This window comes from Mustelus asterias, chromosome 9, assembly GCF_964213995.1.
Source record: "Mustelus asterias chromosome 9, sMusAst1.hap1.1, whole genome shotgun sequence".
In the NCBI taxonomy this organism is placed as follows: domain Eukaryota; kingdom Metazoa; phylum Chordata; class Chondrichthyes; order Carcharhiniformes; family Triakidae; genus Mustelus; species Mustelus asterias.
In genome coordinates this window covers 58,326,026-58,342,725 of record NC_135809.1, presented here as the reverse complement: position 1 = coordinate 58,342,725, position 16,700 = coordinate 58,326,026, and the positions used below count along the sequence as shown (strand labels likewise).

At 42.1% G+C, this 16,700-nt stretch overlaps 1 protein-coding gene across 1 annotated transcript in view; it reads left to right on the top strand.

The window, feature by feature from the left end:
• Nucleotides 1-16,700, top strand: part of LOC144498708 (UPF0606 protein KIAA1549) — a 273,369-nt gene that overhangs the window by 147,377 nt on the left and 109,292 nt on the right. The window contains exons 6-8 of the mRNA XM_078220248.1: nucleotides 2,480-2,666; nucleotides 6,743-6,802; nucleotides 9,425-9,570. Of these exons, the coding sequence (XP_078076374.1) occupies nucleotides 2,480-2,666; nucleotides 6,743-6,802; nucleotides 9,425-9,570 (393 nt within the window). The remainder of the gene's footprint in view (nucleotides 1-2,479; nucleotides 2,667-6,742; nucleotides 6,803-9,424; nucleotides 9,571-16,700) is intronic.

Below are 16,700 nucleotides of genomic sequence, written 5' to 3'. Positions count from 1 at the left end.
TAGAAGGTTTTTCAATGGGAGAGTAACCAGTTGTATCTGACCATGCATATTTGGTGTAGATACTTGTTGAGGCAATGTTTGGGTGGCCTTACTGTGTGCCTTCAAGTCCGTTGTCTTCTAGCATATTTCAAGCTGCATCATCTGGGTGTTACAGAGAACGGTCAGCTTTTTCCCATGAGGTGTTTGCGCCTGTGCATGGTGGTTTTGTATGCTAATTAGGAAACCCCCTCCTGGCTGGAAGAATGTACGGACACCTCAAGGACACCAATTGTAAAAATGCTGCACGCTGTGTGATAATCCCTGTTGGAAAAATACTGATGCTCAGTATTGTTCAATTTAGATGGAAGTCCCTATGTAGTATAGTGCTCTTTGATGCCATCAGAGACTCATTATGATTCATATAATTAGCCATTGTGACATCCTGGTAAAATAAGTGACACGGCACGCACAAATGTGGTAGTGCTGCATTGCTCGAGATGCCTTTTTCTGAATGAAATGTTAAACTGAATCCCCATCTTAACCATAGAACCATTGAATCCCTACAGTGCAGAAGGAGGTCATTCAGTCCATTGAGGCTGAAAGAGCATTTTACCCAGGCTCATCCACTCCACCCCCACCCTTTCCCCATAATCCTGCACGTTTACCATGGCCAATTCCCCTAACCTACACATTTTGGACATTAAGGGACAATAATTTAGCATGGCCAGTCCACCTAAACTGCACAATATTGGACTGAGAGAGGAAACTGGAGGAAACCCACTCGGACACGGGAGAATGTGCAAACTCCACGCAGTCACCCAAGACTGGAATCGAACCCGGCTCCTGGCTCTGAGGCAACAGTACTGATCACTGTGTTACCATGCTGACTTGGTGTTAGAAACTTAAAAGTTCTTTTGTACTTGAGTTTTCCCCTGGCATTTCTCCTTCACTAACATGAATGAAAACTGATTAATTGTTTAAGTAATGTTTGTGGGACCTTGCTGCTGCAAAATAGGTGCTGGATTTACCACCCTCTCCTTCAGGTGCCATTGCTTAAGAGGGCATTGGTGACCATGGATTGGTCCTTGATTATGTTTTAAGTGCTGCAGTGGTTTGCCAGGAAACTTTCCCAGGCTTACCACCTGCCATCAGGTGGAAGGATTTACTGGCTGATAATCAACCTGTTTGGCCATGTTATGAACACCCCTTCCGTGGCCATCAAGTCCTGAAGTGGGACTTAAACCTGGCGCTCTGACCAGAGGTAAGGACTCTGTGCTCTGGCCCCAGGGGTGGGAACTATACCTCTGCACCACAAGACCTTCTTGCTGGTTTTACCTACATAATTTCTTTGAAAATAATCACAGTCATCACCACTTACTACTCGCACTTATCCAACAGCCACCAATGTTGCTATGAATGACACAATTTGCCATTACTCTAGGTATCAATTACAGAGGAGATGGTTTAAATGTATTATGTGCAGTTGCTGTTCTGAGCAGTTCAATAGCACTTGCCTTGCATGTATCAATTTAAAAGGTTCTGCTGATTTCAGGTAATAGTTATTCGATCCTTTCAATCGCCTGTTCATACCTCATTGAACTGTGATCATCTTAATGATAAGATCCTGGATCTAACTGATGTCCAGAGATGTGCGAGTTAGGTGGATTGGCCATGATAAATTGTCATTAGTGTCAGGGGGATTAACAGGGTAAATATATGGGGTTACAGGGAAAGGGCCTAGGTGGGATCGTTGTCGGTGCAGGCTTGATGGGCTGAATGGCCTCCTTCTGCACTGTCGGAATTCTATGATTCAATGAACTGCTAACAATTAAGAGAGGCAATTAGTAAGAGAGATTTCCTTTTTTAAAAAAAATACGTTGGGTGCCAATTTCTTTTAGTTACATCCGCACTGCCTGTAGTGGTAAATAGAATGACCGCAAACATGCCCAATATTAGTGGTGTGGACTGTTGTTACATGTGAAGCACTTGGCGCTACAGAGCAATATGAATGTTCTTGTCTCTCTCTTGGTCTGTGTTTGAATATCTTATACAATACCTTTCGTAGTTACATTTTCTGTTGACATTTGCTGCCTCTGCTCATACTTGGCGAATGATGGACCACTTTGGTTAAGCAGAAGAGGGACCCTGTGGAATGAAACCTAGAATCAAGGTGTATCTTCAGAAGAGGAGAAGTGAAAATTAACGCAAACGGGTAGCTGAGGGACAATGATATTTGCATTTCATTCTGACTCCATTGTCAATGTTAATTAGCCTAATTGGATTAATCTGTGCTCAATATAATTTAATAGTAAAGCATCACTGTCTACCAAGATGTCGTCTTCAGAGATACCCAATAAGAAATGGGATAAATAAAGAAGCCAGAAAACAGTTATTCATCATGTATTCAATTAGAATGTTCAATATTTAATTTTCCAGCACCAGTATAACATTCTGGTAACTCTCTGATTTCCCGTTAATTTTATTTGGTCTCATCACTCAGGTTATAAATGTTACCCATGCAGCGGAGAATTTTGGAGGATCGCGGCAAGGTCCTGTAAATATAACCTTTGCTATCAACAGTCCGAGAGGTTTCCTGAATGGCTCGGATGTGAGCGACTTGCTGAGGATACTGAACCTGGTGGAATTTAGTTTTTATCTGGGGTTTCCTGTACTTAAGACAGCCGAACGTAAGTTCTCTTTTATTTGTCGGGTTGTGACATTAATGCGCACCAATTTCTCAAATAGCTTAAAATGATTAAACTGGATCAGACATCTGGTTTATTTCGCTGATTTGACAGAAGTGAAACTTTAGACTCATCTTTTCCAGGTGAACAGCAGAAGCTGCAACATTGATGTATTAGGGCACTTCTGGGAGTGGATTGATTTGGGAAACCTTGATGATCATATTTAAGGAGAAGCTGTGCAGGGCTGTAAAATAAAACTCTTTATATTCATCAAGGTGGGAAATGTCAGTACTTGAAAATGTTGAACTTTTATTTTGGAACTGTTGTTAGAATTAAACAGTGTTTGCTGCTTTAGGAACAAGGTCTGATCCACAATACAGAGCAAGAAACTTCGAGAACTTAAGAATTTCTAACACAAAAACAGAAAATGCTGGAAAATCTCAGCAGGTCTGACAGCATCTGTGGAGAGAGAATAGAGTCAACGTTTTGTCAGAGCTAACGGCAAAGGAAATCAGCAGAGATTTATACTATGAGGGGAGAGGGATGGCAAGGAGGAGAGCTGGAATGGAGAGGTGGAAAAATGGAAGTCAGAAAGATGAATGATAAAAATAGATGCATGAGATGAAAAGAAGAAAGGAAATGAAATAAAATAAATGGAAATGGGATGGAGGGGAGAGTTCATGCTCTGAAGTTGTTGAACTCTGTTCAGCCCTGAAGGCTGTAAAGTGCCCAATCAGAAGATGAGGTGCTGTTCCTCCAGTTTGCATTGGGCTTCACTAGAACATTGCAAAAGACCAAAGACGGACATGTGGACAGGAGAGCAGGCTGGTGTGTTGAAGTGGCAAGTGACAAGAAGGTCTGAGCCCTGCTTGCAGACAAATCAGAGGCTGTTTGAGGGTAAATCCACATCTGTCATGTGGTAAAAAGAGGAAAGTTTAAATGAGATGTGAGAGGCATTTGCGCAGAGGGTCCTAAGTGCCTGGAATGCACTGCCAGCGGAGGTGGTAGAAGCAGATACAATAGCAATGAAAAGGCAAATTGATAGATACATGAAAAGGCAGGGAAAAGAGGGATACAGACTACGTAGAGGCAAAGGGTCTTTAGTTTTGAAAGATGTCGTGTAGGTGCAGATTTTGGGCCAAAGAGCCTGTTAACATAGAAAGCCACAGCACAAACAGGCCCTTCGGCCCACAAGTTGCGCTGATCATATCCCTACCTCTAGGCCTATCTATAGCCCTCAATCCCATTAAATCCCATGTACTCATCCAGAAGTCTCTTAAAAGACCCCAACGAGTTTGCCTCCACCACCACCGACGTCAGCCGATTCCACTCACCCACCACCCTCTGAGTGAAAAACTTACCCCTGACATCTCCTCTGTACCTACCCCCCAGCACCTTAAACCTGTGTCCTCTCGTAGCAACCATTTCAGCCCTTGGAAATAGCCTCTGAGAGTCTACCCTATCCAGACCTCTCAACATCTTGTAAACCTCTATCAGGTCACCTCTCATCCTTCGTCTCTCCAGGGAGAAGAGACCAAGCTCCCTCAACCTATCCTCATAAGGCATGCCCCCCAATCCAGGCAACATCCTTGTAAATCTCCTCTGCACCCTTTCAATGGCTTCAACATCTTTCCTGTAATGAGGTGACCAGAACTGCGCGCAGTACTCCAAGTGGGGTCTAACCAGGGTCCTATAAAGCTGCAGCATTATCTCCCGACTCCTAAACTCAATCCCTCGATTAATGAAGGCTAGTACGCCGTACGCCTTCTTGACCGCATCCTCCACCTGCGAGGCCGATTTAAGAGTCCTATGGACCCGGACCCCAAGGTCCTTCTGATCCTCTACACTGCTAAGAATGGTACCCTTCATATTATACTGCTGCTTCATCCCATTGGATCTGCCAAAATGGATCACTACACACTTATCCGGGTTGAAGTCCATCTGCCACTTCTCCGCCCAGTCTTGCATTCTATCTATGTCTCGCTGCAACTTCTGACATCCCTCCAAACTATCCACAACACCACCTACCTTGGTGTCGTCAGCAAACTTACCAACCCATCCCTCCACTTCCTCATCCAGGTCATTTATGAAAATGACAAACGGCAAGGGTCCCAGAACAGATCCCTGGGGCACTCCACTGGTCACTGACCTCCATGCAGAGAAAGACCCCTCCACAGCCACTCTCTGCCTTCTGCAGGCAAGCCAGTTCTGGATCCACAAGGCAACAGCCCCTTGGATCCCATGCCCTCTCACTTTCTCAAGAAGTCTTGCATGGGGGACCTTATCGAACGCCTTGCTGAAGTCCATATAGACCACATCCACCGCTCTTCCTTCGTCAATGTGTTTGGTCACATTTTCAAAGAACTCAACCAGGCTCGTAAGGCACGACCTGCCCTTGACAAAGCCGTGCTGACTACTTTTGATCATACTAATCTTCTCTAGATGATCATAAATCCTGTCTCTCAGGATCCTCTCCATCAACTTACCAACCACTGAGGTTAGACTCACCGGTCGGTAATTTCCCGGGCTGTCCCTGTTCCCTTTCTTGAATATAGGGACCACATCTGCAATCCTCCAATCCTCCGGAACCTCTCCCGTCTCCATCGCGATGCAAAGATCATCGCCAAAGGCTCCGCAATCTCCTCCCTCGCCTCCCACAGTAACCTGGGGTACATCCCATCCAGTCCCGGCGACTTACCAACCTTGATGCCATTCAATAGTTCCAACACATCCTCTTTCTTTATGTCCACATGCTCGATCCTTTCTGTCCACCTCAAACCAGCAGTACAACCACCCAGATCCCTTTCCACCGTGAATACCGAGGTAAAGTATTCATTAAGCACCTCCGCCATTTCTAACGGTTCCGCACAAACTTTTCCCCCTTCACCTTTTAAGGGTCCTATGCCTTCACATCTCATCCTTTTACTCTTGACATATTTGTAGAAAGCCTTGGGATTCTCCTTAATCTTACCCGCCAAGGTCTTCTCATGACCCCTTCTCGCTCTTCTAATTTCCTTCTTAAGCTCCTTCCTACATCCCGTATACTCCTCTAAATCCTTAACACCTCCTAGCTCTCTGAACCTTCTGTACGCCTCTCTTTTCTTATTCACCAGGTTCATCACAGCCTGTTGATGTACTATTCCTTGACCCTCCACAGATTCTTGACGTATTTGTTTCCATTGCAGCTGGCCCATTATAAGTGATAACTCGGGAGTAAACTATTGAATATAAACTGAGATCTGTGGTCTATATTTCTCTCCCTAACTCAAAATGCCAAGGTCAAATATAGCTACTGCCAATTGAACTTTAAAGAGTTTGAGGGGCCCCTTCCTTTAGGAACATGTCTCAAGTTTTCCACCCCTGTGATTTTTTTTTAAAGTAGCTTCAGATAAAAGAAATCAAGTAAGGGAATTTTACAAGCAAATCGAGTTGTCATTCGCAGTTAGATTCAGAGAGAGAGAGAGAGCTGGTCTCCAGCTAATAGTTTTTTAAAAATGCTTCTAATAAGGAGTCAACACCAACAGCTTTCCAATTGTAAATATCAACATACTAGAGCACGTCTGGTTACAGCGGTATGTAGCCAGTTAACTTATTAAGAGCAAAACATTAATTTGATAAGTGCACATCCAGTACAAAAATACCACAGGACACAACGTTATTCTCCTAACAATACTGAACCTGGGCCAGTGTCAAACTCTAACCATTAAGTCACCATAAAGAAGATAGAAAAAAATAAATAATGGAGTGAGCCCTCCAATTTGTCACTTTGCGTGGGCAGTTTCTTAGATTGCTCACCAAAATCTGATAATTTGGTTATAAAAGTCTAAGCCACAGCCATGGGTTGGTCTGAGCGAATCTGGCACTAATTGCATAGTATGAATGCCTGAGGTGCCAATAAGACCTTGATACCCATAAAACTTTAACTCATTTTCTCACCTTTGGGAAGGGGGAGGAATTGGTAGAGAAATTTATGATAAAACTGTGACCTTAATTCCTGTGTTGGGATGGATAAAGAAAGTACTTGATTCAGGGAGGGTATTCAGTTTCATGTTAACATCTATGTTTTTAACTTTTTACAGCCATCCATTACCCTGAACTTAACCGATCACACCTGCTGAAGGCTTCCTGGATAAAGACAGGTAATTTCTTGGACTCATGCTATCTGCACTTTTTTATTATTTCTAAGGAATGAATCCCTAGATTGACTTTGGTGCCATCGGACCATATCCTTTGCATAAGTGGCCATTGCTCATGTGCCAGCCTTGACTGGGAGCATTGAAAAGACAGTTCATTACAGCTGAGACTGATCCTGCCCTTGAAAGAAATACTTGTATTTCTGTAGAACCATTTTGATCTCAAGATGTCCCAAAGTAATGTGCAATCAATTAAGTATTTTTGAAATATAGTCACTGTTGTAATATAGACAAACAATCTGCACATAGACTTATAAGAGTGGCTGTATACTCAAGAGTGGAAACTGTGATCCAGGTTGTCCTTTTTAATTCTGAGCACTAAGAGCCAATGTAATGTCCCAACTGAGATCAGCTAACTCAGCATAAACTGAAATTTGGACTCCCTTGCCTCTGCATCTCAGCTGTTCATTAAATAAACCTTCTGAGTTATGTAGGAAGAAGTATTCATGCATGTTTGTTGGATTTTTACTTTCAAATATGCAACTTCACGTAAAGTCCTGAATCTTAGAAACAAACACCTTATTAGCAAAAAATGGAAATACACAGTAGTTTCAGCATCTGTAAGGCAAAAGGACAGGTAGTATTTCGGGTTGATCGTTGTCAAAACCTTGACCACAATGAAACAATTGAGTCCGGTTCTATTTTAGAATGCCTGTGGCACAAGCCATCTTCCAGATGACGGAAGTGTTCAATGCATGGCGCCCATCATACTTCACAAAGTAGAAAGAAGGAAAGGAGTTGTTCATATGCATACCCTATTTCTGACCGGGACTTGCTTACAATTTGAGCCTGCCAACACAGCAACCTGTCCATGGGGAAATTCAAGAAAACTGGCAAATAATTAAACTCTGGAGATGGTACAGTAATCAACCCATGAGACTGATCTCCAGCTTTAGGAGATTGTGCTCTGAGCGAAGCTGATCCATGCCAGCCTCAACTCCTGTTCACAATATCCTCATCACAATATGCCCTCCCACCTATCTTTGTATCATCAGCAAATTTGGAAACCTTACATTCTGTTACTACCTCTAGGTCATTAATATAAACAGTAAACAATTGTGGGCCAAGAACTGATCCCTGCAGTATTCCACTAGTTAGCTTTCCATTTTGAAAAGGACCTGTTTATTCGAACTCTGTTATCTTTGTGACAGCCAGTTTTCAATCCATGCTAACATACTTCCTTCAATTCTATGGATTTAATGCACCAGCCTTTTATGCAACACCTTGTCAAATGTCTTTTGGAAATCTTAATACACTATATTTACAGGTTCCCCTCTGCCTACTCTGCTACATCCTCAAAGAATTTGAGCAAATTTGTCAAACATGATTTACCTTTAATAAAACCATGTTGACTAGGTTTGATTATATTCAGCTTTCCTAAATGATTAGCTCGTAGCTAATGATCAGCTAATATTGTAAATGGTATAGGGCAGACAAATTGCTACATTTCTTCGATCCACTTCGCTATCGGTAGAGAAATGCTTTGCAGGTTCAAACTTAAAAAAGGAACAGAACTATTTCAAGAAGGATTTCCTCGTACAAAGAGCAATTAACTCCTTGGTGTGGTCTTGTAGGTATGATTGTGTAAAGGCTGCGTTTGCTACCAACATGGTGCATGTGCAGTGGTGTTGTTTCACTCTGTAATGTCAACGTGAGTTCTGGAGATCAGAATCAAAACCAAAAATAAGTTAACCGACTTCCCAGAAAGAGATTATGCATCCAGTTTAGCAGAAATAAGTTTCCAAAAAAAATTGGGCACAGTTAAATATGAGCCAGAAACAAGGGGTGGGATTTTCCGGCTACGCTCGCCCCAAAACCGGAAAATCTAGCCCGAGGTCAATGGACCTTTGCATGGTCCACCCCCACCCACTACAATTCCAATGGCGGGTGGGACAGGAAAGTTCCCCTCAAAGTGTGTGGACCGCTTGATCCCCCAACTCAATTCAATGAACCAGGATTGTCACAGCAGTTATAGACACAGCCTGCATAAAGTTTATTTATTAGTGTCACAAATAGGCTTACATTAACGCTGAAGTTACTGTGAAAATCCCCTAGTTGCCGCACTCTGGCACCTGTTCTGGTACACTGAGGGAGAATTTAGCATGGTCAATGCACCTAATCAGCACGTCTTTCAGATACTAATTCAGGTGTATTTTAATTCTTTGCTCTTGTAATTGGGAAGATAAAACAAAATTTTTCTTTTAGTATTCTCCTCTCAAAACTTTTTCTTAAAGACAGGTTTTGCTGGCACTGTCTCTCTGACCGATGACATCATTGGTTTTTTGTGCATGTACAGACTGGTGTGCACGGGCAGACCGGTATTGATGGCTATCTTATGTTGGCAGGAGACAAGTGTTGTAGAAAACCTTAATCTTTCAAGATGGCTGGGCATGTAATTGGAAGGAAGTGCTGTAGGCTTTTTTTTTTCTGGATAATGAGCAGCTACCTTAATCTGCATTTTGAACTTTCAAATGCAATTACATAATTCCACTAATATGTCACAGCCATCAGATCAGATTCCATTTCTTCCTTTAAATATGTCATGGTGGCTATGGTTTCTCTGTTCAGTGCTTTTAGGTGTGCACGACAACCACATACAGGACAAAACCTTCCAAGCTGAACTTGAGCGAAAACTAGTCCAGCTTATCAGTGAAGCAACTAGGTCAGGAAGACGTCGGAAGAGGGCCAGTACCTTGGGGAATAACACTGTCCAGGTAGGCAATATCTTATAAATGGCAATGATATTGTGCAGCAATTTGATCCTCATCCTGCAGACCAGCTCAGAAGGGCAAATTGGTCTGTACCAGGGATTATCAACTGTTCTATTAAATAAAGCAACACAAGGCTTTGAATTTTTTTAAAATTCATTCGTGGGACATGGGCATTGCTGGCAGGCCAGCATTTATTGCCCATCCCTACTTGCCCTTGAAAAGATGGTGGTGAGCCGCCTTCCTGAATCGCTGCAGTCCATGTTCTGTGGGTTGACCCACAATGCCGTTAGGGAGGGAATTCCAGGATTTTGACCCAGCAACTGCGAAGGAATAGCGATATATTTCCAAGTCAGGATGGTAAGTGACTTGGAATTCAGTTGGAGTGGATGTGTCTGTGGACAGGATATTTGTCATCCTGAAGAAATGATCACCCATGATATAACTGAATGGTAGAATAGCCTTGAGGGGTGCTGAACGTTTCTATATTTTGGATGATCTATCAGTGTATTATTGACTTGACACGGTGAACTATCTCACTGCATCAACTTATGTACCAAGTCAATGACCATGTTTGAAATGCAGGTCCTTTTAAGAGTTAACCAGGTCTTGCGTCAGAATTATTAACAGCAGGTGTTGCTCCCCTATTGAAGGTGTTTCTGGACAGGGGGAAGATCTCAAAGGGAAAGGTGGAATCCAGTATTTCTCCTGAACTATCGTATTACAAAACAAAACAGTTGTGAATAATCAGAATGTTAGTCTTCTGCTGCCTAATTTGGTAAATTGATATTCACCTGTTTAACATGGTAGCAGAGGATTGACTTAGACTTTTTCAGATGTGAGGATAAAGAAAACAGAAAGAAATCCCTGTTTCTGACAAAACTAAAGCTCCCAGCAGCTTTTAAGGTGAAATGGCTGAGTCACACTGCAGGATCACAAACTATGATTACCCACCAACCTTTTCTGAATTGAAACCATATGAACAATGGAAAGACAAGGTGGAGAAGTAAACTGCGGTCACTTATCTAGCCAAGAGGAAACAAAGTATAGCTTTGGCCTTGTCTTTACCAGGAAGAAATAAGATTAGAAAGAAAATTTTTGGAAGTGAATGTAACTGACTTGGATACCAAAGAGGTGGGCTTTCTTAACTATAGTGTCGGCATGGGGAGAACAGGACAGGTTGTTGGTGATCTGAACATCTAAAAACCTGAAGCTCTCGAGCCTTTCTACTTCGTCCCCATTGATGTAGACAGGGGCATGTTCTCCTCTACACTCCCTGAAGTCGATTTCTGGTTCTAGTGCAATTATGGACAGAATTTATAAAAGAAGATGACTTGTTAGAAGTGTCAATGGGGGAGCATTTTGCAGACAGTGATCATAAGAGCAGGGAGGTTGTGCTGGATGGTTATGAAGTGAGATTGGATAGACTAGGGTTGTTTTCTTTGAAGCAGAGGAGACTGAGGGGGGGAATATGATTATGATGTATAAAATTGTGAGAGGCATTGATCGAGTAGACAGGAAAAAGCTTTTCACCTTGAAATGTCTGTGGAGCATTGATTTAAGGTAAAAGCAGGAGGTTTAGAGGAGATGTGAGGGAAAACTTTTTCACACAAAGTGTGGTGGGAGTCTAGAACTCACTGCCTGAAAGGGTGGTGGTGGCAGAGACCCTTATAACATTTAAGAAGTATTTAGATGTGCACTTGCGATGCCAAGGCATACAAGACTATGGCCCAAATGCTGGGAAACAGGATCAGAATAGTTAAGTAATTTGTCTTTTCGCAGCACATAAGCATGGGCCGAAGGGCTTTTTTTTTCTGTGCTGTATACCACTATGACAATCAATCCATAGAATAATATGTCATGAATTTTCAGACGTTATATAAAAGACTAAAGAAATTTGATCTAGAAATTCCAGAGTCTATACTTGTGCACAATCTAATAATTTGAACCCAAGTCCTTGGTTTTGACAGATGTTCAATTTTGTGGTGAGGGGCCTCTTTTTGAACAAATGACCACTACTTTTAAAGTAAAATTATTTGCGGGAAGCAATCATTACCAGTTACCTTATCGAGAGATTTTGCAAATTCTGTAGTGGTACAGAGAACTCCGTGATTACTGACTCAATCAACAGGAGACTAGTCGCAGGTGCTTGTACAAAGAAGGAGTTGCTTAACGATGTCTTAAGGTGGGTCATACTTTTAATAGATTTATGGATCAAGGCGAAAAGCAAGATTGGGGTGATAACTAATAGTGAATTACTTTGGAAATAATTACTGGAACTTTCCAGTGTGACTCTAAATATCACAATGCAAGATATTTTGATTTGATTTTAATTTATTATTGTTACATGTATTAGCATACAGTGAAAAGTATTGTTTCTTGCGTGCTATACAGACAAAGCATACTGTTCATGGAGAAGAAACAGAGAGTGCAGAATATAGTGTTACAGTAATAGCTAGGGTGTAGAGAAAGATCAACTTAATGCCAAGGTAGGTCCATTCAAAAGTCTGATGGCAGCAGGGAAGAAGCTGTTCTTGAGTCAGTTGGTACGTGAACTCAGACTTTTGTATCTTTCCCAAGGGAAGAAGGTGGAAGCGAGAATGTCCGGGGTGCGTGGGGTCCCTGATTATGCTGCTGCTTTGCTGAGATAGCGGGAAGTGTAGACAGAGTCAATGGATGGGAGGCTGGTTTGAGTGATGGATTGGGCTACATTCACAGCCTTTTGTAGTTTCTTGTGGTCTTGGGCAGAGCAGGAGCTATACCAAGCTGTGATACAACCAGAAAGAATGCTTTCTATGGTGCATCTGTAAAAGTTGGAGAGAGTTGTAGCTGTCATGCCAAATTCCCTTAGTCTTCTGAGAAAATAGAGGCGTTGGTGGGTTTTCTTAACTATAGTGTCGGCATGGGGAGAACAGGACAGGTTGTTGGTGATCTGAACATCTAAAAACCTGAAGCTCTCGAGCCTTTCTACTTCATCCCCATTGATGTAGACAGGGGCATGTTCTCCTCTACGCTCCCTGAAGTCGATGACAATCTCCTTCGTTTTGTTGACAGTTTGGGAGAGATTATTGTTGCCGCACCAGTTCACCAGATTCTTATCTCATTCTGTACTCTGTCTCGTCATTGTTGGAGATCCTCAACGGTGATGTCGTCAGCAAACTTGCAAATCGAGTTGGAGAGTAATTTGGCCACATAGACATAGGTGTATAAGGAGTATAGGAGGAGACTGAGAACAAGTCTTATGGGGCACCAGTGTTGAGGATGATCGTGGAGGAGGCGTTGTTGCCTAGCCTTACTGATTGTGGTCTGTGGGTTAGGATGTTCAGGATCCAGTCATAGAGGGAGCAGCCGAGGCCCAGGCCACGAAGTTTGGAGATGAGTTTCATAGGAATGATGGTGTTGAAGGCTGAGCTGTAGTCAATAAATAGGAGTCTGTCATAGGTGTCTTTGTTATCTAGATTGTTATCAGATTGTTGTAAAGAGAGGTTGAAGATGTCTGCAATTACTCCCGCCAGCTAATCCGAATGCTCGTCCGGGTACCCCACCCAGTTGCTTTCTGTGAGCTGACCTTCGAGAAGGCTGCTCTGACATCTGCAATGGTGACCTCCGGTTCATCCAAGGCTTCCAGGGTGGAGGGCATGCTCTCGCTGACCTCTTGCTCAAAACGGGGGTAGAATGCATTGAGCTCATCAGGGAAGGGTGCATTGGAGCCAGCGATTTTACATGCCTTCATCTTGTAGCCTGTTATGTCTTGCAGACCTTGCCATAGCCAGCGGGGGACTGTGTGGCTAGCCTGGGATTCTAGCTTGGTCCGGACTTATCCAAAAGTCAGGAATTAAGTATTTGAAGCAACTCATAAAACAGACAGCCTGATGATGAAGATGATATGGATGAATGGCAAGAAAGTATTGTGTTGGTGACAGATACTTAAATCAGCCATGAGTATCTTGGTTGTTGATTCATTCAGTTGTTCTGTATTGGATAATGGCTGTACCTCAACAGTGTTTAGGTGCCCTCCACCCTGGAAGCCTTGGATGAACCTGAGGTCACCATTGCAGATGTCAGAGCAGCCTTCTCGAAGGTCAGCTCACAGAAAGCAACCGAGTGGGGTACCCGGACGAGCACTTGGATTAGCTGGCGGGAGTAGTTGCAGACATCTTCAATCTCTCTTTACAACAATCTGAGGTCCTTATCTACTTCAAGAAGACGACCATCATCCTAGTACCAAAGAAAAGCTAAACTATTTTTTTATCAGCTTTGTCAAGATTTTCCAAATAAGAAGAGTTAAGGAATATGTAAGCACTACCTGCTTTTGATTTGCGACAATAATACATTAGAGTGGTGCATCCATGTGAAATTGAGAAAATGGGTGGGATTTAACAACATCGCTCGAGCAAGACCAGAAATTCTTGCCCGAGGTCAACAGACATTTCCGTTGTCCACCCCTCATTCCCCTGCTCCGATTCCGTGGCTGGGAGGTGGTAGAATTCATTTCATTAGCACTGATATGGTTCAAAGTGACTTATCGTTATTGCTGAGTCCATCCTTGATGAAAAAGGCTAAGATGCGTTGGACATGATCTTTGGAAAAGACTGGATCTGGGTATTCCATTGAGTAAACTAGGATTTTCCCCCATGAATTTTAAGAAGTATTGTGTTTAGCTAACAAGAAGAGAAGAATCTGGAAATTTTATGAACAGTTTGGCCATCCATCATCACACGTTTAATCTACTGCTAAATGATGCCAGAATCTGTGCTTCTTGCATGTGATATTTTTTGGTAAGGGCAGTTCTGTTACACTTAGCTGATGCCACCTTCAGTTGTGAACATCCTATGTTTTATTGGCATTGTGAGGGAAAACTTGTGGGCATCTTTATGATGATTTTTAGTGTGGAGGCGGGCACTCGTGACTATGAAGAAAATGTTATTAATCAAATTAGGAATTAATTCAAATTTGACAGTCAAGCATCTGGGGCCTTCAAATATGTTGTTTGGAGATTAAGCGGGGCGAGTTGGATGTAATTTTAGATGAATAGTCTTTCCTGAACAATGTTTGTCCCATCACAATTAACTCGTACCAAATCTGGACAGAAAAGTGCAGCTGAGGAGTCTCACCCATTAGGCATACAAACAAGACCAAATGCAAGTTTAGGTTTGCTGGCACTTAGTTTTGCCATGCAAAATCAGAAGATGGGCAACATCATGAGAGCAAATTATTTTTTGTTTCAAAATTAATGGTGGAGAAGTATATGCTGAAGTTCTCAGCTTTAGGTGATCTCAATAACATGAAATTAATCATTGTTTGTGATGACTTGCATGCAAACCTTGGCGATTGAATTTTCTAGTGCAGGAGGATTGATTGGTGAATTTTTTGTGGGAGAGAATGAGAAAGGTTACCCCTCTGGCCTGTGAGGCAAAGATGATAAGTAGAGTGGTGAAAAGCACATTAGCTGCTGAAACTCTTCCTCTTATTGGTGCCATTTATAAGGCATTCAATTTGTCCAAGATATTGAAGGCAATGCTGTTTTTCAAACAAAAGTCTGAAAGAACAATAGCAATGGAATGTTAAATAAATGATCTTCTACAAAATGTATAAAGAGAAAAGGGCTTAGGATAGACAGCCAATTTAAAGCAGATTTTCTAGTGGAAAGAAATCTCTCAGCTAAGGCGAGTAAATACTAGTCCTCAACTGTCGGATTAGCTAAGATAAGTAGATATTAGTCATCAACTGTTGGATTGTTTCACTAAGAGGAATAACTCTAAAATCAAATTCTTAAAGGTTCTAGAAGAAGACTGTCTCGCTATGTAACAGTGAGGGATCTGAAATTTATTATTTTCTGTATTTAAATCTGTGTACTTTTGCCTTATTCCCTTTCTTTTAAGAAAAAAATTAAACAATGTTAGAAATGTAGGTCCTTTTAAGAGTGAACGAGTTCTTGCTTCAGAGTAGATTGAGTGCAGGTGATGCTCATTAAAGCCTGTACTTAAGAGCTAGGTTTTCCTCAGTTGGCAGTGCTTCTGGACAGGGAGAGGATCCAAAAGGGAAGACCGGAAACCAGTATTTGTACAGAACTGCAGTATCACAATAAAATAGTCTGAATCACCAGAATGTCTTTATTCGGAATGGATATTCACCTGTGAACATTCAGTACTGGTTTTAAACTCTGATGGCCCATTCTGCACCTCTAGGTTTAAAACTCAGTCCATCATTGTAATTTAAAATTCTAGTATCTGTATATTTAGTTTCTAAACAAAATTTCATTTAACTATATTCAATTTCTGTAGGATAGAGAACACATAGAAAAACCTTATCATTCATTAACTATTACTTCTCAAAATTAGACATTATCAGGTTTTTGTTCGTTGAACCACCGGCTTTATATCACCTGTCTGTTTGTTCCACATACCAGATGGATGCTTTACCCTAGCTGTCAACACCTTTACTCCACAGTTCCCAAACTGTGGAACTCAACACTAAATGGATTGCAAAAAAAGTGAATGGGTTGGGAGCTCCCCTTTTTCTAATACTACTCCCTGCATCATTGCGTGCAAGGGGACTCACCGACTTGGGAGTTCCTGCTCCTTGGCCCATATTGGAACCTGGTGTGCACAAAGAGATAGGAAAGTGGATGAACAAACCCGATTGATCTGAAAAACTGGAGCCTGAGCAGCCAGTTCCTACTTGGTGTGGATTGGTTGATGACATCTGGTGGTGATTAGTGGCAGGGATTAACCATCGTATTATATGATCTAGTCTGTGTGAGAGTATGCATGTATACACATATATCAGGATGAGAGAGGGGCTTTGTGCAGTCTTCTGTCACCAGGTAACATGGAACACTTGACTAAAACATGAGTGCACAAAATAACATTGCACTGCCTTTACTAGCTCAAATATGTGCCAAGAAAGGGAATTGAAAGCACCGACAGGATGGGCCAAATAACAACCTCCTGTGTTATGAATTCTGTGTTTCTCAAGTCTGTTTCTGAAAGATTCATATATCAGTTTCGTTCACATGGAGAATACAGAGATGTGGGTTGGGAAGTGTGGAAGCTGTGGCCTTGAGCAGTATGGCTGTTCCTAAATCCAACATTCCTTATGTTTTTTTAAAAAATCTGTTCTAAGTGTGATTTTAT